This window comes from Pararge aegeria, chromosome 1 (assembly GCF_905163445.1).
Source record: "Pararge aegeria chromosome 1, ilParAegt1.1, whole genome shotgun sequence".
Classification (NCBI taxonomy): Eukaryota; Metazoa; Arthropoda; class Insecta; order Lepidoptera; family Nymphalidae; genus Pararge; species Pararge aegeria.
The window spans coordinates 286899-308555 of record NC_053180.1 but is presented as its reverse complement, the minus strand read 5'-3'; the positions used below and the strand labels follow the sequence as shown (position 1 = coordinate 308555).

The window sequence follows — 21657 nt, the reverse complement described above, 5'->3', positions numbered from 1 at the left end:
CTGTCTGTTCATCTAGCGTATCCTCAAAAGCTACTTTAATGGGATTTTCAATTTCAGGCATCCAAGGCTGTGGGTTCGATTCCCACAACTGGGAAATGCTTGTGTGATAAGCATGAATGTTTTTCAGTGTTGGGTGTTTATATGTATATTCTAATTATTTAAAAAGAAAACATGTTCATCATACAAATATTTTCCAGTTGTGAGAATCAAACCCACAGCTTGGACTCAGAAAGCAGGGTCGCTGCCCACTGCGCCAGTCTGCCGTCTAAAACAACTCTTTTATTTGAAACGTGTAGAGATTATAAACGGAAATCGTACTTACCTGGCTGCAAATCAGAATGGTCGGCCTGCGCTGCGGACGTTACCGCCAGCGCCAGCGCGACTGCCAGCAGCTCCAGCATCGCGAACATGCCGCTACTGGCGCCCAACGCCGCTCCACATTCCGACGCGGATTCTTGTCCCGACTGCACACAAAGAAGCACTATCGTAACAAGTTCACGAATGGTTTACGTTTGATGTCCACGGCGCACCGTAACGAAGCATATTTCTTATATATCAACGACGCTACAACCTGTGCGGCAGCACAGCGAGGCACTTGACTCCCGGTTTCTTTAAATTCTGCCGGCGCACACACTTAACGTTCAACTCTTAATAATAAGCGATCTGGCGAACCAAAATTTAGATCGGTTTTCCCAATTGACTACAGTTCGTAGAAGAATACATTTGGACAGATTCGAGTTCGTTGTTTAAGTGATTATGTTTGTTTGAAGCAATAACAATAACTTCAGCCGACAATCAGACAATCAAGCGAATCTACTATTTATTTACTGGTCTGTTGAAACTTCAAACCACATTCTTTTTTTTCCGTAGGGAAAAGGCAAAGGTATATTCACCGTACAGCCATGTCTTCAGTGTTTAATAATCATGTCTTATTTGATTGTAAGGCATTAAACCATGACTTTAGTGTTCAATATTCTCGATCTCATAGTAAGACTTAGAGCCCTGTCTTTATCCCTAAATATTCATATCAAATTTCATACTCAGACATAAAGCCATGTCTTCAGTGCTAAATACAAGTAAAATATTCCAAGCAGAGTAAATTTTGCCTGATTAGGGTAGGTAATTCCGGTCTTCAATAATTGTTGATGTAATATATTCATATAAAATCTTGTAAGCTTCCGTGTTTTTTGAGAGTTCTTGAGTTGTGCACGGGATAATCTTTGGTAGTTTATAAATCTTTGATAATTTATCAATTAATAGTAGGCGTTCCATATCAAACATAGGACAAACAAAAAAATTAGATCAGCACATGTCAATATAACTTTGTCATTGAATATTATAGAATGTCCCAATCTTCATTTTAATAATTTATTTATTACAAAAGTTTAAATAAACAAGTATATTTAGAGATTTTCAAATAACTTTGCAATTTAAAATATTTTTTTTAAAATGATGAATTTTTATTCACTTTCCTATTCACAATTGATCCGTTTACAAATATTGGAAATAAAATATAATATTTGTAAATAAAATATAAGTAATCCTAATTGATTATGATCTTTGCCACTAGCTGGAGTATAAGTCAAGAAGCGTGGAGTGGGTATATGACATATACTTACTACCAATCGAAATTATTATTTTTAAATAGCAGAAACTACAGTCGTCTGGCGTAAGCGTTACTTCCGTCAGAAAAAAATTGAGTTGCTCCCTAGTCGCGCCTAAAGAAATTTTACTTCAAAAGTTCTCTTGGCTATCAACCTATTGAAACGTATTGAGTATTGAATTGTATTTTTACTAAGAACCCATAGCAGATCAAGGGCTCTTTGAAATAATTTGCTACGGGCCCCGCGCTTGCTTAATCCGGCACTGGGACAAATCATTACACATACATAATATAGAATATTAATATTTTTGCTGTCTTATGTTAAGTACTAATAAGCTACTCAAAACTATTTCTTTCTAGGTAGGTACATATTCAAAATTAAGTGTTCATTATTTTCACCGACCAAACTCCTTCGTGCCTTCTCCATCTACAAAACATTAGCGAAGTTCTGCAAAGTACCTTAAGCCCAGTTAGCACAGATAAAAGCCATAAACAAAATTGAATTCAATAGAGGTGAGAGCGTAGTACTCTGTGGCGCGTTTCGGAAAAAAAGCAAAACCAGAAAGTCATTTGTCAAATGAAAATTAAGAAGGGACGGATTACAGATACTAATATTTATTTATTCTCAGATTCTAAGCGTTTTAGAATTTTGGATTTTTTTAAATTAAAGCTGTTTTAGAATTTAGACTAGACGTCTTAATTAATTTGGAATTAAGTTTCAGTAAGTAAACTATTGATTATTTTTAAAAATTTATCTCTCATTTAGAACTGAAAATTATGTAACCAGGTATGGTTATATTAGCAATGCAAATAAAGATTTGTTATTGTATTGTTTAGAAATGGGCGGCCACGGACACGGACCGCCGTACACAATCCCGAAGCACACAGATTTCCAAATAAAAGGAATTCCACAACTAGAAGAGCTAGAAAAAGCGCTGGCACAGAAAGGCCTTAAAGATCCGTGGATCAGGTATGAACCTTTGTTAGATGACTTAGCAGTATAGATGACGACTACATTGGAATAGTACTGGTACTTAGTTATTGCAGCCTCATATCAATGACTACCCCGTAGCAGATATGTCAAGTGTTCATAACTACTGATTTATCTAAAAGTAATATGAATTAGCATCTTTCATTTGTCTCATAAATAATAGCAGCCTGAGTGCTTAACATCCTCATAATTTGGAACGTTTGCCAAATTGTATACATTGTTTTATTATACTTATCTTTTTTTATGTACTTTTTGTGGTGTGCAATAAAAGTATATTCATTCATTCATTCAATGTTGTAATACTTGTTTAGTATTTTAAATTTGTTTCAATGACATCACCTATATCTAGGATGCTGAGATTAAGGTTGTAACTTTTTGCAGAAACATTTTCCCCTGTTCTCTTTTTTATCTTATCAAATTCACCATAAAGCTTATGCTAACAATGTGTTTTAATCACAACAATTTTAAGAAGCCTTTTAACAAATCAAATTCAACTAATAGATTTAAATAAATAAAAATGGTACAAAAATGCTCAGTTGGGGTCACTAAGCTAAAAAATGTAAAAACTGATATTAAACTGGACTAGTGCTTGTTAAAATGTAGTTGTTAGAATTTATTTAAGAGAATTTTGTGGAATCTGCTCAAATGCCTAATTGCTGTAAGTACTCATTCATGTGAGGACTTTGTTTTTTGGCACTTGCGTTTGAGATATTGGGACTAGTGTAACCAGACCTCATCATTTCATCTACTTTTATCAATCATCATCTTTTAAATTGTGTTGTTTAGTGACACACAATTAAAAGTAATGCTTATTAATAAGCTTTGCAGTGTCTGGGAACTTGTCTGACAGTGCAAACTAGTTTAGGTTATAGGCGAAAGCTGCCAGACTATATTTCTGCCTGTTTGTTACAGGAATGAAGCGTGGCGGTACCACCCTGGGTTCGGCACCAAGTGGCTACGCGCCAGGAAGCTGTTCTTCCGAGGCTTCGGCTTGGGGCTGGCGCTGACCGTGGCCACGGTGGCGGTCGAGCGCGCGGCTGGCGGCGGCCACGGCGCCCACCACTAGTGCCGCCGCCTCTCGCTTAGCGCAATAAACAGATGTTAGTTCTTTCGATAATATATCATATTACTTCTCAATGTGTTTAGTATTACTAGATGACCTGGTGTACTCCTTACCACCCTCATTTTATTTGATGGAAACTATTTATAAGATATTGTAGTGGTTCCTTTGTCAGGCAGTGCGTAAGAGCACAGTGGTGTTTGACGGTAAGAGTCTGAATTAGCCTCTGCGAATCCCGACGTCGAGTGTCGCAACGGCTGCCATGAGGATTTCCCCACGATACAAGAACAGAACACAAACATAAGAGTACCTGGTTTGTGGCCTACATTGCCTACATAAATTCTATGTTATGTCTCATTTAGGATGATAACTTTGACAGCTTGCAGGAACGTCAATGAACCTATTCGACCATTGATTATTATTTTCACAGAATTTGTAATTGATGTTTGCTTGTCAATTTTGTATGGTTAGAATAATAATGTGCTTATTCTGTCGCCCCAGCGCCCACATAACACAAGGGAGGTGTTATGTTCCGCGCGGTACATATATGTGTTTATGTAATTTATATTTAAGTTAGACATAGACATAAATAATCTCTATGTATCTAAGTAAGATTATTAATATTATGTACGACGCTCTGTATACATACATTTATGTGATAACGGGTGTGAAAGTATAGAGTACGATAATAATAATAATTTAATAGATAAAAAAAATTTACAAAAGAAGTATAAAAGTAAATTAATAAACATTCATAAAAAATATAATAAATATTATATTATGAATGGAGAATTATTTTCTATTTGTATCTATTAGGACCATGCATGTCCTGTCCCACTGACTGGAAAAAGGATGCTGTGTGTATGTACACCACAGAGAAAATACAAATACAAAAGAGCATTAAGCTAGAAGGACCCACTTAGAGATGCAGAGTTATGTAATCTTGCCCAAAAGGATGATATACGCGCCCTGGTGCAGCTAAGCAATCGGGTAACCCCGTCTCGGCGAACGTGCCCGAATGACTTGCCACCATCCATGCGTGATATACAAACTTTTCGGCTATCGAAAGAAAAACTCAAAGCACATTTGTTGGTGCAACCAAGTTCTTAAATCTATTCTATTCTAATCTAGATATGTGTTTGGGCGTGTAAAACATTATAGTAGCAGGGTCGTACTTTATTTGTGGTTTATACAGAGGGCGTATCTAGCGTTACCATGGACACTGGCCGGGAGTTTTATTTTAATTATGTATAGACTAAGGCTTTGGCATTGATAAAGCAGTCGCAAGCACGTCTGCGAGCACACAGGGCCGCAGCTCGCTGCGGCTTCGTGTAGAGTTCCGTATTTGTCCACATGCTTTGTGATTTTTTCTTTTTGTTAGATATATTTTTGTATACAATTGTAAGCAATTACGTGAACAAACAAAAAAAACAAACTTTTTTTCTTTCTTGCTAATCATTACGGTTGAGAGTGAACCTGCCGAAATGTTGATTTTAATTTTCATGGTATATCATGAATTCCGCGAAGTACAGCTGCTTCGATATTTCTTTGACTTTTCGGAAAACAAATTCTGCAGTGGGTAGCCAATTAAACCCGTGTTGATTCTTTGTCTAGCTTAAAATGCTATGCCATTCATAAATGATAGTATATCTAGGGCAATTTCGCAAAGAAGATTTGATTCTCGTTGAGGCGCTATACGACTGCAATAGTTCAGAAAGATGTATATATAATATATATATTGATATTTCAAAAAACTTAACACTTGCTTCAAGAGGGAACTGGTGCAAATATGAGTTAAAATGCAAGGAATGTGTAAAAAATATAATTTTAGGAGTCGCGCAGAGTTGTAAACGATATATTAGGTAGATCGTGGCTTGAGGTCTTCGAAGCAGGGCCGCAGGTAAATGAAGTTCTTCTTCGCCGGATTGAAGTTCTCGTGCCCCTGCCAACGGAACAGAGGTTATAGCGAGGGCGCTCTCGGGCGCTCGGAGCGCGAGGCGCCGCGGGCTCACCTTGGACCAGTCGTAGCCGACGGCGTACGCGAACACCTGGCCGCTGTGGTTGAAGGCGCACTTGGTGAGCGGCTGGTCCAGCAGCTCGGAGCTCTTGAGCTTGGTGCGCGCGTCCTTGTCCCAGAACGAGAAGGAGCCGTCGGAGCCCACGGTGGCCAGCGTGCCGTGCGTCGGGTGGAAGGCCACGTCGTTGACGGCGAAGATGTCCTGGTAGCCGCCCGCCGCGCCCTGCGAGCGGTGGCACTTGAACGTGAAGTTGTCCTTGGGGTTGCTGGGGTTCACGTACTGGATGGCCACGCGGCCCTCCACGCTGCCCAGCGCGAAGCCCGTGGGCTGCTTGCTGTTCTTGTCGCGGAAGATGGCGATGCAGCGGTGCTGGTACTTGAGCGGCGACTCCACGCGCTTCACCTCGCTGGGCTTGCCCTCCAGCGAGTACAGCGCCACGCCGCGGTCCGCCGTGCCCACGGCCGCCAGCGGGTAGTCCACGGCCGCGCAGTAGCAGCGCTCCGACAGCGCCATGCTCATGATGGCGGCCGCGCTGCGCGTGTCCCAGAACTGCAACCGGCCTCACACTGAGCGTCGCGCACCGAGCACCGGCACGCGGGTGCCCGGCTGGTAACTGACCTTAAGTGTTTTGTCCCACGAGGCCGTCATCAGACAAGTGTAGTTGGGGGCCTTGATCCAGTGACATGTTTTGACGGGAGCGTCGTGTGCTGCGACCTGCATTTGCGAGGACACTGTTTAGATTACACAGGCGCAGCATTTAAAATCTAAGAAGTATTATTTGAATCCGATTAATATAGTTACCTGCATAGTCTGATTGCTGGCGAGATCCCAACATTTCACGCTTTTATCTGTAGAGGCCATAAACACTTTTGTCCCATCCTGCAATTATACATGCCCCAAAAATTGGTATACATTAAGAATTTAAAGTGATTAATTTTGTTTTATATGGTGTTATGTTAAGATAATAATAATAATAATTAGCTTTATTGACCATAACAAATTAAAACTACAAATAAAAAATAAATTAAAAAGTATATTGCGTCATTGTGGCCAATGGGTAACCAATTCAGCTCTGTGATGCAGTACCATGGCAAGTAGGCACCTTGCCAAGGAACACTGCTGATTTTCAGTAGAGATCCAAGATAATGATATTTATTAGTAATGCACTTACATCATGCCACGCCACATCCAGGACAGGTCCGTCCATGCCCTGCTCTGCTTTGGGCACAGTCTTCCCGGAAGCTTCTACTTCCCAGCATCGTACCTAAAAATTGTATTATTTTTTTTATGTGAACAACATATAACATTAGAACTCTTATAAATGAAACTAATTATAGATAGGTCTGATTTAAGATTACTTGTTATAGTGTGTGGCAATGTCTCCACATTATCTTACTACTTACTAGGTGGCTCCGCAAAGGTCCTGCATGTGTTCACAAATAATGATCATATATACAAAGTTGAATGGTCAGACCTCAGTGCCCAAAGCATGAACACCTGCTCGGAGGAAGATCTTCCTATTATTGCAGTGGAGCGAATCACCTTAGCTCCTGTACATAGTGTAATGTCACACAGGACCTTTTTATGGGACAGAGCTGCTGATATATAAACTGTTTATACTAAAAAAAAAACTATACAATCAATATATAAACTTAGATCATGCATTTTCAACAAAAGGGAGCATCTTAAGTAAAAGAGATACTAAAATACCAACAGGTGCCTCTGCAGCCCTTTGGTTAGGTTATTAACTGTCACATATCTGGTTTATTTTATACACTATGACAATACACACATAACATAACACTGCCATCTACTAGTACTAAGATGACTGATGAATATTTTAATGAATAATATACAGATATATTCTTATAAACACTCAGACACTGAAAAACAGTCATGTTCATCACACCAACATTTTCAATCTCTTATTTTATTCACATAACTACCAGACATCCCTCTTTCACAGCTTTCTTAAGCTTATGATATGCACATAAAATATGTACTTGTAATTTAGCCTGTTTTGCAGGCCAGATAAATGTAGTTTCAATTGGAGTCCACATGGCAAGGGTGTAGTTAACTAAGCATTGCTACAAAAGAGACAGAATGATCAAAAAAACCCAACTATTCATTCCAGTGAATACAGTGTGTGGAACTACTTTAGGCTAGTGGGTACATCAGTCAGCAAATGCAGGTTAAAAATAAAACAAAGTATTACTACCAAATGGCATATTGGAGATATTGTGTTAAATTGTTAAAGATTTAATAAAAATCTTAATAAACACTAGTTCCAATTAGAAAAAGTGCCTGGCAAAAATCTTTCAGTTGTAGCGGCATGGTTAGTTACTTTCAAAGATAGGGCCAAAAGCCCTAGTAGGATGGAAAATAATTAATAACATTAATAATTTTGCAAATATAAATGACTCCACATTATTTCAGAGCAGTTTTATAGGTTATTTTAATTAAATTATTTTGTACTATGTAAACATTCAGATTTTGGTTGTTCATCATCATCATCACAATCACATATAGCTTATACACTAGTCACCAATCATTTCTAGGCTAAATAACCAAAAATATGTGATTCCTTCTAGTTACACTAGTGCTATTTTGGGGGTTTGAGTTGTAATTTGCTGCAAACAAAGTTCTCATGAGAATAGCATGTTTGAGGCAAAGTCAACCTAGTTTAGTAAAATTTACATTCAGCAGAATAGGCACCAATAGATTACAATGACGGAAAGCTTGAGAATTAAGTACTATTTTGGTTATTACCTTGGGATATTAATAACCTAAATGAATGGCTACAACATGTCATAGAATGGCATATTCATGTAGCATGGAACATGATATCTTATAATATAAGATCAAATTGTTTCCTGCAATGACGCTTATAAAGATTTCAAAGAATCTTAGTTTTACCACACCTTCTGCGGCACCCTACCTTGCTGTCCCAACTGCCGGCTGCGAGAAAGGTCTGCGGCACGGAGGCCGGCGAGAACTCCAGGGCGGACACGGTGTCTTCTGGCGGGGAGGTCACCTCCACGTCCTTGTTGGGGTTGCCGGGGGCGGGGGCCAGTTGAGGAAACATCTTGCTCAATTTATTATTTCTTAACACCTATCTATTATCTTTGGAATTATAACTACGATAAAGACCGTAATTTTAATAAATCTTCTATTACTAGTCGCTACGTAGAAAAGTGTTTATGATAAATTAAAAACACAATTGAAATGGAAATTTCAAATACCTATCTACTTCCCTTGAGAATTTTTATTTGTAAACAATGTCAAATACTGGTCTTCCGTCTCTGGTCAAAAAGAGCATTGCCTCAGCACAGATTGATGATTAGAAGCACGTTCCAAACCACAGATTAGTAAAAATAAAAACTAAAGCAGGCGACAGGCCACAGAACAAAGGGGCATATAACTATCATCAATCCTGCCTCTGACCATACTCTGAGCTAACATTGAACCTCAATATTTAATGTACTGGACGTAGTAGCCCTGCTGACTATTGCAAAAATAGTCGATACTATCGATAGTTTTGCTCTATCAACTTATACTGGTTATGCTAAATGATTCAATGTGACATGATTTACATTTTAATACTGCATAGTATTATTTCATATTGCATCTTGGTACGGAACCCTTAGTGAGCGATTCGACCTAAGCCAGGTTTTATTATAAGAAATACCGTAGAATACAATACAATACGGGCACAACACTCCATCAAAACTGTCAATAAAATAAAAAAAAAATTATTCTTCTAAGGTATGGAGGGTAGAGGTAAGGAGAGTCATCTTATATGGGAGAAAAGTTGAAAAAGTGTCCAGTGTATGCGCTAAATAACAGTTCAAAAATCCTCCACAATGGCGCTGGTGGATGCACAGGGTATGGTATGAATGTATCAATCGTAGATGCATTGAAGTATGCCGAGTTAAAAAATTTAATGTCATTATCGACTAAAGTAGTTAATTAAAGTCAAAGTCAAAGTCAAAAATATCTTTATTCAAGTAGGCCCACAGGTGGCACTTTTGATGCGTACATAAGAACCACACGGTAGTGAGATGATGGCGATAACCACATTCGTAAACTTAAAACTAAAGCTACGAGGGTTCCAAACGCGTCCTGGTCTAAGAAGAAGCCCACAACAAACTTAGCCGGGTGTATTTTTTTTTTTTTGTTATCACCATCTCACAATGTCATTTTAAATTATTAGAAGAGCAACAATTATTGAGAATTTCAACAACTTACGTTGTACAAAATATTGTGGTAAATATAACCTTACTTCCTTGTATCTCCATACTTCCTTGTTTATTTTTCAAGCCTACTTTAACATTATTTATATTTGGCGCTTCTTTTAAGAGTTACCCTGATGCAAATGTTGCGCCATCCTAATTTAATACATTTTGACGACACTTTTTCATATACACAGATGACTCTCCTTACCTCTACCCTCCATATTCTAAGGCACAACAGCTGTTAGATGACAAACTAAGTGTCACCTGTCAATAAAACTTAATTGTCTTTTTTAAAATTTTCGGAAATGATTCTGTTTTGAGTCTTTATTATTAATAATATTAAAAAGTTTCCCATGATCCCTGCCACCGTTGCAAATGAAACTTCTCGCATTGATCTCACAGGAATTAGAACAGTATAAGCTCGGCCGCCGTCACACGGAGGCGCCATGGGCAGCGCGGAGTATGTGCAGATCAAGGAGCTGAAGGCGGGCATGAAGAACATCAACGCCGTGTTCATCGTGCTCGAGGTGGGCCCGCCCACGCTGACCAAGGAGGCGCGCGAGGTGCGCACGCTGCGCGTGGCGGACGCGTCGGGCGCCGTGCACCTGTCGGTGTGGGACGAGGCGGGCGCGCTGCTGCAGCCCGGCGACATCGTGCGCCTCACGCGCGGCTACGCGGCGCTGTGGCGCGCCGCGCTCACGCTGTACTCGGGCAAGGCGGGCGACATCCAGAAGGTGGGCGAGTTCTGCATGCTGTTCAACGAGCAGGTCAACATGAGCGAGCCGCAGGCCGCGCCGCCGCCGCCCGCGCCGCCCGCGCTCGATGCGCCGCTCAAGGGATACGCACGCGGCCGCGCGCCGCCGCGCGCCACCAGCCGCCGCTAGTGCCCCCGCAGCCTGTTGACCCATAAACATTCAACCCTACAATACAATTATTGTTAAGAATCCGAATTTGCTTACTATATATAACACTAACAAAGTATTGAGAAACACAGAGCTTTGAATTGTGTGTAACATTAAAATTAACATAACATTAAATAACATTAAAATAAAATATGTTGCCTCATAGTTAAGCTCTAGGCAGTGTGCCGCTCTTGTAATGAGGTGCTGCTTCTGTTTCTTTCAACTGTTTCCCTAAAGCAGGTGGACCTGTGTACCTTCCTGACTGTGCAATAAGAAGCTTTTCTTCTACAGGGTTTCTAAATCTGACTTTGATGTAATTTTGTGTTGATAATGTTTGGATTTTTCATGAAACATTTATATAAATGAAATACTATTTCATGTTACTATCTATCAAAATGGGTGTGATAGTGATAGTGTTAAAGGTGTTGCACTGTAAAGGGAGGGTACCTCTTTCCATAAAAAGTTGTACAGCACCAGCAGTCTGAAGGCAAGCATTGGTCCACATGAAAAGCTATGCATAAAATGTAGTGCACAGGGGAATTATATATCATTGGAGTAAATAGAGTTGGATAGAGTGAGGCAGTTGAATTGTATGCTTGATGTGAGTTATAAATGACTTCACACAACAAGAATGCATTAGGTAACTCAACAATTATCCTGTTAGTTTAGTGGTTTGACAACAAAGTGCTGCACAACCATAATTAATTTAAAACAAAATCCATTAATTAATTCAATTTGGGGAACTAACTTATCTTTGCATGGCTTGTGAGGCTTCAGAAATATTATGGATTTTCGTATTAGAATTTGTTTTAAGCTTGTACTTGTACGAATAAGTCTCAATCGTCGCAATAAAGCAGTCTGTCATAATATATCGCACCCAACAACCTCGAATTGAAATAAGTGTATTTTTTATTCATCCATCATAATCAAATCCATATGTAATATTACAATTTGATATTTAATAAAGTATAGACTAATTCTGTCCTTTTTATTTTATCTATAAAAGTCATAGTATGAAATAAATGTTCCCCTGGGTTCTCAATCTCAGAGGTATCTAACCTAGCCGGCATGCCTGTTTCACGGCTCCCTCGGACTACAACTGCGTCACTGAACAGCGTCTACGGCCACGGCGTGTTTCCGTGGAACCGCGAAGAAGCGAGCTGTTCCACTTGTCCCTACCAAGGTATTCCCCCTGCAGGGCTTGCAGGCAGGAAACAAAAGTTATATTCCCCGCCAAGGGATATTATTAACGTGTCCAGCTGCTTGTTTATTACATATATTATTTGGCTATTATTTCCACTTGTGCGCCAGTGCATTGAGAGTTGATAAAGCTGTAGGAGAAGACAAATTTTTATTCTTTGCCTGGGGATAAAATTGTTTCCTGCCCATGCTAGCCGTGCGGTAGTAGGGATGAGAATACAATTATTTAAACATCCCGACTTATGACCGACTCACCACTCGGGTGTTATGTTACACCTGAGTGGGGGGCCGTTTTTGTTAACAAGTACATTAATTCTAAACACAAGTATTTAATCTCTGCGTTTCCAGTGCCGCAGTGTAATAGCAATAGTAAATAAATAAGTATTTTTTTAAATGCGTATGATTTTCACGCGCGGCAGTGTTACGCGGCACATTCTCAAGCCGCTGGCTTTGCTCGCGTAAAAAGGGTATATCTGTTTGTTTGTTTATTATTATGTTGGTACCAATGACATCTAGCCGGTCGCCCGATGTTGCTAGGGCACGGGCTGCATCGTGGAGACCAAACAAGAACTCGTTTTATCGCGGGCACTCAAAACATTTCTATACATATTTTTGTTGTTATACGATTTCGGTTTGCATTTGATCTTTTCGGTTGATGGAAAGCAATGTTGAGTTCTAGGGTTGGGCGAGTTTCCTTACAAAATGCCGATTCAAGGTACCTTGAAGGTACCCTGAATTTTTACCCCCCGAAAAGCGTTTCACACTTAACGGTTCGTTTCAGTAACATGCATAAAAAACGCTTCGTACGAGTTGACTGGATGTTAACCAAATGCCATCGCTCACGCCGCACCGTTTCCCTTTTCTGTAGCAGAATGGTACTTTTGGTGCGTTGATTATAAACAAAATGAGTAAATAGTAGTGACTAGTTATGGCGCTAACTACATTCGTGAACTTAAAACTAAAGCTACGAGGGTTCCAAACGCGCCCTGGTCTAAGAAGAAACCCACAACAAACTTAGCCGGGTGATCGTTTTGTTATCACCATCTCACATTGTCATTTGAAATATTTAAGGAGCAACCTGGTTAGACACACCCAAGCTTTTTTATTGTTTACGTAATCCTTTATACTATAATAGGTATTTTCTATAAGCTTTCGCTTAATACAAACTTAGAACTTTTCAATCAACTGGTAATTTAATGTAAAATTGTAAACCTTTAAATGATTAGCTTATTTTGTGTATTCTAGTGTATTGCACTGCAAGTTTATTTTAGCTTCTAATGTTCTAATTATTTTCTCTTAAATTTACATAGTTATATTTTTGTCAACATTCATTAAATTTTCATATATGTGTTGGCTATAGTCTGTCTTTATTTTAACATCTTTATATTCATCTCTCAATGACCCATTTTATAGACCGCACAAAAAGCCCTCTTCTGCAGCGCGAAAATTTAAAAAAAAAAAGTAGTGTAGTTCCTGAGCTCACACTTACCGACGTATATCGTGTTAAACAACCAATTAAAATTACGTCGGTAAACCTGAACGGACCTGTGTGAATGATACGTCTCCTATGATTTTTCTGCGCGACTATCCACCGAGTTTAGAGTTGGCATTATGTACGTGGGCACTTGTGCCCGGTAGGTAGACAATACGGAGCCTGTGTGTGCCCTGGCGTGTTATACAGCTTAACCTTCTGTTTCTGCGCCTGTCTCCGTACTTGGTTGGCCCAAATCGCCCGTTGTGCGTCAGCTTAGCCTTGTTAAGGGTACCAATACAGTGATTGGAGGAAATTTCAATAGAGCTAATGTCGCTAATCGGAAGCGAAGATCATGGACCGGAAAATAGGAACCCAGGAGGAAGGGCTATTTTAAGCTGCGAATAAGTAAGCTTGTGATGTGACGCCGCTGAACTTACCCAAATGGATCCGTTTCATCGCCGTCTTGCGACGGAGAGGCAGCGACATGACCAGTGCAAGAGAGCCAGTGGTAAGAGTTACTCTCAAGACCAGCACTTATTAACATCGCTTCCTGTTACAAATTAAACACCGTAAGTAGTAAGTAGCTCTTACTTATTTAAGACAAGCTGTTGTTCTCGATTATTTCAGTTTATTAAAAAAACCGTGGGAACCTGTAAACGATAGCATATCACAAACCAAAGATTTTTTAGTTTCATTCAACTACAAGTTAGCCCTAGACTGCAATCTCTACTAGTGGTAAGTGATGATGCAGTCTGTTAGGTGTACCTACAGCAGTTATATTAAACCCATAGCGCTAATTTATTGCTTTCTGTCTTTCGTGTCATCGTACCGGAACGCTGAATCGCTTGGCGGCTACAAGCCATGGGTGAATGCTTAATGGTTCTAAAGATTTGAATTCGTGTATTATTCCTGTTAAGCTAACGCTAGTTATGAATCCATACTATTATTATAAATGCGAAAGTGTGTCGGATTTCCTGCTCGGATATTGATAAAATGGGCACATAATATTGAGGTAAATATAACTTGTAACCTGGAGATGTAAATTCGATACTTATAATTCCTCAAATGCACCAGGATTACATACTCGGGGGATGTTTAACACCAGCCTGTGTTATAATATGATCTATACAAAAGCCTGCTATTATACAAAGCGAGGAGACGCGCGCGCGTTGAACTCTTTGATAGAGGCATCGATACTCCATACGTTAGTGTACAGTGCACAGTGCGACCATACGAAATAAATAAATCTTTCAAATTAAAATTCTAAATTCTTTATTCATGTAGGCCTATCACAGGCACTTATGAACCGTTCATACATATATGTTTCCATAATTGTAAGGGGATGGTGATAACTTCGTTTGCCAACTTAAACCTTAAGCTACGAGGGTTTTAAACGCGCCCTGCTCTAAGAAGAGCCCACAACAAACTTAGCCAGGTAAATTTTTGCGATTTTGTAGATCGAACGAACAGCCCTCTTCTGCAGTACGAAAATAGAGCAGTTTCTACGACGGTCATATGGCGTACCTTTTTTACCGCACAGGCAGCAGAACTAAGCCTGTTCGATAAATTATTTACATGACGGCCCCATTAAAGTTTAGAATCTAACGTTATTCCTAGAAAAACTGACGTATCCTCCAGTTTCAGATCCTCATTATTAAGTAGTACAGTGGTTTTCACGTGTTTAACATTAGGTAAACTGAATTTTATACACTTGGTTTTTTTCCGTTAAGAACCAAATTATTATCCTCAAACCACTGTACCACTTTAGCGAGAGAGTTGTTTACGTCGTCAAAAGCTAATTCACGTCCATTTATTTTAAAAGTTAGTAATGTATCATCGGCAAACAGTTTGTCCTTGGCAAGGTAAGGAAGGTCATTAATGTAAATAACGAACAGAAATGGTCGTAATATAGACCTCTGTGGGACACCTTTTTTCACAACTGATCCATTCGACCGTTTTCCATTCACGTCCACTTTCTGAATTTTATCGCGTAAATAGTAACTCATTATGTCTAGAGCTACACCCTGGATTCCATAATGGTGTAGTTTCCTAACTAACGTTTCGTGTTGAACTCAATCAAACGCCTTGGACAAATCACAGAACACGCCTAGTGCGTCACGTGACTCCTCCCAGGCCTCATATATGTATTAGCTCAACACCTGCGTCGATTGTTGAGCGACCCCGTGTGAAACCAAATTGCTCTATATGAAGTAAATTATACTTATGAAAATGTTTAAGTAATTCATTTAAAATGAATTTTTCAAAGATTTTACTGAAAGTGGGTATTACGGATATTGGTCTAAATTTAGTGGGGTCAGATGTACTACCCGATTTAAAAAATGGAACTATTTTACTAAGTACCACAATCTTTACAATTATTAAATATTAATGCTTAATCGGATGCAACAATATCAGTTAATGATTTGACAACGTTTACGGAAATGCCCCACAGATCATTTGTTTTTTTATTAATGAATAATTATAAGGCTTTAATAACGTCAGAGCTACTAACATGACTGAATTTAAAAGAATGGATACACTCAGGCACGTTTTCCTTTAGTAGAGAGAGAGCAATATCTGGTGAAGAGTTCAATGATTCGGTTGTGGAGACCGGAATGTTGGTAAAAAAGGTTTCGAAAGCAGTAGCCACCTCGAAATCTGTTGTTAAGGCTTTATTATCTACATTAAGTTTAAAGTTATTATTTCGTGGTATATGTATATTCGTGTATATGTGCCATACGTTTGCTTGGTATAAATACGCTCCGCCACGCTGACACCATTGCGGAATAAAAAAAATGGAGCCCTAGCATCGGGTGGCTCCCCACAGTTGAGATCTTGTATGGAAAATATGCTATAACTTAGTGAGTATAGGGTAACAAAAGAATGGTTAAAAGTATAATTTACTGAGCTGAACTTACTCATGAAATATCACCGACAGTAGCTGTCACCTAGTGTTTGCAACCAAGCGCTGTTCTATGGATTTAAATCAGCAATAGTGTCTTGTTGACTGGAATCGCGGCACTCACCTTTACAAGACGCGTCGCGGCGGGAGTGCGTATCTCAAGGCGGCTCTCAGCAACAAATCCGCGTATTCATGTCGTTACGTAACAACGCGCCACTAATTTGTAACATTGACATTTTACGCTTTTGGTTTCCTCTTAACCGTGACTCAAGTGGCCGCAATCGGAGCCTACATTCCAATTCTAAGAATCCGCATTGACCAGTGCGCAAGGTGCTATCGGCCTGTGAGATGTTGTTGTGTTGAGGTGTAAGCCCAAGGTCAAACACAAACGAAGGATTATTATAAGGACGAATAATACAAAATTTATTATTATTTTACTATCATTTACTATTATTATTATTATTATTACTACCTATATTCTTTTACATCTTCATTTCCTTTACTCGTGCTGCATAAGTAACTGCTTTATTCATCATCAGCATCATGAATCATCTGTCTATTAACGTCCAGTCTAACGATAGCAGAGTATTTTAGAGCATACACATTGTACTTTGATGGGCCTTAGCGATCATAAGCCCAACCCTGGACTTCTTCTTACACCAGGGCGCTCTTGGAATCCTCGTCGCTTTAGTTTTAAGTTTACGAATATGGTTATCGCTATCACCTCACTACCGTGTACATATTTCTCATGGTATGTAAGTACACCGGGGGCCTGGAAATTGAGAGATTTTTAACAGAAAAACCGTGGTAACCGTGATAACAGGTACGTGAGTGCGATTCAAAGGTGGTGGCGGTGCGCGGCGTGTCGGCGGGGCGTGTTGTGTAACGAAAGTTTCCACGTTACACTAATTGAGTAATCACCTAACGATATAGAAATGGCCATAAAAACACCATCAAATTGCTTCATTGGTTTGCAACATTAGATGGTAACGTGCTGCCTTGCCGGTACGTGAGCCTCCGGCGTCGCGCGCCGGTAGGTATAGGTATTATTGCGGGTTCAGTTAAGAAACCCTCAGCATTAGCCTGGAGTATGGAAGAAAGCGTTGTCCACCCCTGTGCTTCGGAGAGCACGCTAAGCCCATGCGGTTTTAAGCGTGAAAGTTACTTATAATTTTAGAAACACCTACTACAATCCAGCCATGCCTGCTGCGTGTGCTCTTGATGTTTTTTTCCTTCCTCAATCATCATCATCATCATCATATCAACCGACAGACGTCCACCGCTGGACATAGGTCTTTTGTAGGGAGTTCCAAATTCCACGGTTTTGTGCCGCTTGAATCCAGCGGCTACCTGCGACGCGCCTTATGTCGTCCGTCCACCTCGTCGGGCGTCGACCAACGCTGCGTTTACCAGTGCGGGGCTGCCAATTCAGCACCTTGGGGCCCCAACGTCCATCCCTCCTCCGAACTGTGTCCGGCCATTATGACCTAACGCCATGGGCTTGGCGGCATGGCTTCAGATTTCACTTCTGAGGTAAGTTCGTACAGCCAAAGGATTTGGGGTTATCAAATTTTCATGTCAACCTGCTTGACGCAGTGGTGCGCGTGTGTGTTTTTGAGTGCGTGATTCCAGGTTCGATCTCCAATAGAATTCCTGACTCTTAGTTATATCCAATAATAAGAAATAAATTCCACCCTCATCATCTGGATGCCTGGTATTCTTCTACTGTTCGAAATACCAGATCATTTCTACCGCGCACTTGCAAATTATGGAACAATCTCCCATCTGATGTGTTTCCTCAAAAATACAATCTAGGGTTATTCAAGGGGCGGATAAAAAAACTCCTTAAAAGCCGGCATGAGATGTTTATGGGCGGCGGTGATCACTTACCATCAGGTGACCCACTTGCTCGTTTGCCCGCTATTAATATAAAAAAAAAAAAAGTAAAATTTTCATTGCTCCGATCCGGTGGAAAGTTCCAGTCGCAGCTAGTGACCACTCTACCGACAAACACGTTCCGCCCAGTGATTAAGCGTTTCGGCACGATATATGTATCCATGGGTTAATTAAAACTGCCATACCTCTAACAGGTTAGCCCGCCACAATTCCAGACGGCATCGTCACCAGGTGCAGTCACACACGTCAACGGAGGTAGAAGAAACTTGGAGTGAAATTAAAAAAAGATATTTATGATTTTAAATTCCTGTGTAAAAGCGATGAAATTAAATTGTGTCATGGGTTGCTGTTACTTTTACGTTGAGACAAAGGAGGGGTCTCGAGTGTCGCTCTCCGCTTGCTACGACGACTAATATAATGGAATCGGAGTGTACAGGTAAAGCTCGGCGGATATTTGGGAAGGTTAAAGTTCACCGCTTGCTCAGTGGGGAGCTTTGAAGATGGCAAAAGACTTGTAACTTATTACGCATCGACCGTGACGCGCGCCAACACGTTTGGGCGCTGCTGACTCGCGAGTGACAGCCCGAGTGCGATCCACCCAGCACCATCCCAACACATTCCCAGCACGGAGCAGAATGCGGTTTGGAGCGCCTCTCGCGCTCCTGTGCGTCGGTGAGTGAGGCGTGCGGCTCGCTGCCCCCCGGCGTCGGACAGCCCGGGGTCTGCTCCGCTGCCGGAACTCGGAAGCGAGCGCCGAGTGACGCCGGCCACATTTCCTTATTGCATTAATTACAGCTGTCGCGACGGATTAGGCCGATGTAGCGAGTGATTAGGAAGTGTCGTACCTATAGATAATTCAACTAATAAAGATATAAGTTAATCAGTTAACTTATTTCGGCGATAGATATTACATTTCAACGCCTAGTTTTTCTTTTTTACTGGCTGTACTCGGTCACGCCTACGGATTTCCCACAGGAACGGGGATGTTCCTGTGGATTAGGAAAAGTTTAAACAAAGGCTTATGGAGAAAAACAATTTCGGGCTTATCGACTTCTTTGCGCTAATGTTCCTAATGTGCGGAAGCGGCATTTTTATTTTTAGCATTGTAACACCTGTCGTAACTTGTAAGCGAAAGGTCTGATTAGAATAATGAAAAGCTGATGTGACGTCATGGAATAAATGTTGATTATGAAACAATCATTTGGATGAGGATTAATATCTCAATGCGCATGTCGCGGCGCTTCGATTGACTAATTGGAAAAGCGGTTCTTGTGACTTCATTAATATAGTTAGACCTAGTATAGCCTCGCACTTTTTTTTCAAATAGCATTTATTTCTGATATAATAAAGTTTTCTAGCATTAGGAAGCAAGTTTCGCATTACAAATCATTTAAGGTTTTTAATCAAAATTTTTCAAATGTCGTGATATTACCTTTTTGCTTTTTAACTTGTTGCCTGGAAGAGATCGCTATGTAGCGATAAGGCCGCCAAATTGTATACCTTTTGTTAAATTTTTACTTTTAATTTGTTATGTTTATGTGGTGTACAATAAAAGTGTATTCATTCATTCATTCATTCATATTACTATGTGCTTTATGTGTAGGTATGTATAATATGTTGTGTTACATTGGGGACACTTTATTTGTTTCAGACAGACAGAATAGCCAATTCCCTAACTACTTACCTTGTTGTTCTTAAGAAATAAGCAATAACTCTTTTGAGTTCAAAGATGTTTATTTTTCTCAAAATAAAAAAATATTGTCAACTTATTTTTATAAAGTTAATATTAATATTACCTTATAATAATAGGAGCAAGTAACAAAACATTCTAAAACGACATAAAAAATTTGAAGTATAAAATATTTTACACATACTTTAAAAAAAACTTATCTAAGCGGTGCATTGTTTATTTATACGCTTTCTTCCAAAGTGCGCAATCCTCGGTGCGTGAGTCCGACTCGCTCGTGCATTTTTTTTGTCTAACAACGCGGCGCGGTCCGCCTCCTGCTAATCGTCTCGACCATAGAGTAAGCTTCCTGTTCAGCACCGACGACAGCGCGGCTCAGAACAGTGCACCACTGTAAGGCTCTCAAGCCAAGGTTACAATTGTGTGTTTTCTTGTGGGAAACTCATCATCGTCAGCCTATTAAATACCCCCTGCTTTTTCAAAAGCATCAAACCACTACGCTCCTTCAATGTGGGCTGGTGGTACAATAATAGCAGTTAATTCGCAACGCCCACGATGTGAGCGTAGCGACGCAATGCGCGGTCTTCAATCTATTCCTCTTCAACACGATTGTGGCCTCGCTTTCAGAGTGGATGGGAAGTCAACGGGTCATGGAACATGTCTCAAGACATACAATTAAGCTCTTTTCATTCAATATTACTATGAAAGTCTATTGGGCTCCGAATTTGTTGCAGCACTGTATAATTTTTTGTTGTGCTTCAGAGAAGCATTTCACGGACCTTAGCATGTATTAAGCAACGTCGCAATAGTCTAGTCGGCCAGCCGGTCCGGCGCTCGCTCCGCCTCACCTTCGGACTACCAGATTAATTAGCTATTAATATTGATGAATGTATTAAATAATTTAAACGAGTCAAAGTATCAAATAAATGGAAACGTATCATAATTAAGAGTCAAAATATGAGTTTTATTAACGACTAGCTGTTGCGGGTGTCTTGCAGCTGAGGCCGCGTTTGAATGTTTGTTATATTATTAGAAATGTTTACTTTTAAGTTTACGCATTTGGGTACACATTTGTCATATTATCTACTTGATTAAAGATAATTTTGACGACGTAAACCGTGCTTTGTCGCATGTGTCAAACTGGTTTACTGTTAATAACTTACTTTTAAATGCAAAAAAAACCGAGTGTTTGGAATTTGTTTTGCCTAACGTAAAAAAAAATGATAAAAACATCATAATAAATGGAGAAACACTTAAAATAGAAAACTCCACTGTTTTTCTAGGAGTGACCTTAGATTGTAAGCTACAGTGGGGTACCCATATGGAAAGCCTAGCGAGTAAACTCAGCTCAGCTGCATATGCAATCAGGAAAATTAGACAGCTTACCGATTTTGAAACAGCTAGGCTTGTTTATTTCGCATACTTTCACAGTATTATGTCCTATGGGATCTTGCTGTGGGGAAAAGCTGCAGATATTGAAACTTGAAAGTATAGTACAGTATAAGTATACTACAGAAAAGAGCCGTACGATCAATATATAAACTTGGATCACGCGAATCGCTTCGGGAAAAATTTAAACAAATAGGTATTCTTACAGTAGCTTCGCAATATATCTATAATAATATAGTCTTTGTGAGACAAAATATTGCTCTTTATAAATAAAAAGCTGAAATTAACAATCGACTTACC

At 39.9% G+C, this 21657-nt stretch overlaps 4 protein-coding genes across 4 annotated transcripts in view; 2 read left to right on the top strand and 2 right to left on the bottom strand.

Annotated features, from left to right (window-relative positions):
• The window catches only part of LOC120623940 (low-density lipoprotein receptor-related protein 1), an 85625-nt gene extending 84823 nt beyond the window's left edge, over positions 1-802 (bottom strand). The window contains exons 1-2 of the mRNA XM_039890266.1: positions 572-802; positions 323-464 (exon numbers count right to left, since the gene is read on the bottom strand). Coding sequence (XP_039746200.1) covers positions 323-410 — 88 coding nt within the window. The 5' untranslated portion in view covers positions 411-464; positions 572-802. The remainder of the gene's footprint in view (positions 1-322; positions 465-571) is intronic.
• A 1361-nt stretch (positions 803-2163) lies between these two features.
• Positions 2164-3731, top strand: LOC120624162 (NADH dehydrogenase [ubiquinone] 1 beta subcomplex subunit 3). Its single transcript, XM_039890540.1, has 3 exons — positions 2164-2324; positions 2441-2573; positions 3507-3731. Exons 2-3 carry the CDS (start codon positions 2443-2445, stop codon positions 3658-3660), a joined length of 285 nt encoding a protein of 94 aa, XP_039746474.1. The 5' UTR covers positions 2164-2324; positions 2441-2442; the 3' UTR covers positions 3661-3731.
• Positions 3732-5461: 1730 nt separating this feature from the next.
• Positions 5462-8989, bottom strand: LOC120626001 (protein Rae1). The gene is made up of 6 exons (XM_039893284.1): positions 8611-8989; positions 6844-6936; positions 6474-6551; positions 6291-6386; positions 5667-6221; positions 5462-5596 (listed from the first exon to the last, which is right to left on the bottom strand). The coding sequence occupies exons 1-6, from the start codon at positions 8755-8757 to the stop codon at positions 5513-5515; spliced, it is 1053 nt and encodes a 350-aa protein (XP_039749218.1). The 5' UTR covers positions 8758-8989; the 3' UTR covers positions 5462-5512.
• A 1148-nt stretch (positions 8990-10137) lies between these two features.
• Positions 10138-21657, top strand: part of LOC120623854 — a 32917-nt gene continuing 21397 nt past the window's right edge. The window contains exons 1-2 of the mRNA XM_039890164.1: positions 10138-10790; positions 18884-19038. Coding sequence (XP_039746098.1) covers positions 10354-10790; positions 18884-19038 — 592 coding nt within the window. The 5' untranslated portion in view covers positions 10138-10353. The remainder of the gene's footprint in view (positions 10791-18883; positions 19039-21657) is intronic.

Bases quoted from the DNA above. Each gene is read 5' to 3' on its own strand.
- LOC120626001 (XM_039893284.1), bottom strand. From the start codon at position 8,757: ATGTTTCCTCAACTGGCCCCCGCCCCCGGCAACCCCAACAAGGACGTG. The intron at 6,937-8,610 runs GTAGGGTGCCGC...TACAATTTTTAG, and splicing joins CCGGCAGTTGGGACAGCAAG to GTACGATGCTGGGAAGTAGA. The intron at 6,222-6,290 runs GTCAGTTACCAG...GGCCGGTTGCAG, and splicing joins CGTGGGACAAAACACTTAAG to TTCTGGGACACGCGCAGCGC.
- LOC120624162 (XM_039890540.1), top strand. From the start codon at position 2,443: ATGGGCGGCCACGGACACGGACCGCCGTACACAATCCCGAAGCACACA. The intron at 2,574-3,506 runs GTATGAACCTTT...TGTTTGTTACAG, and splicing joins CTTAAAGATCCGTGGATCAG to GAATGAAGCGTGGCGGTACC.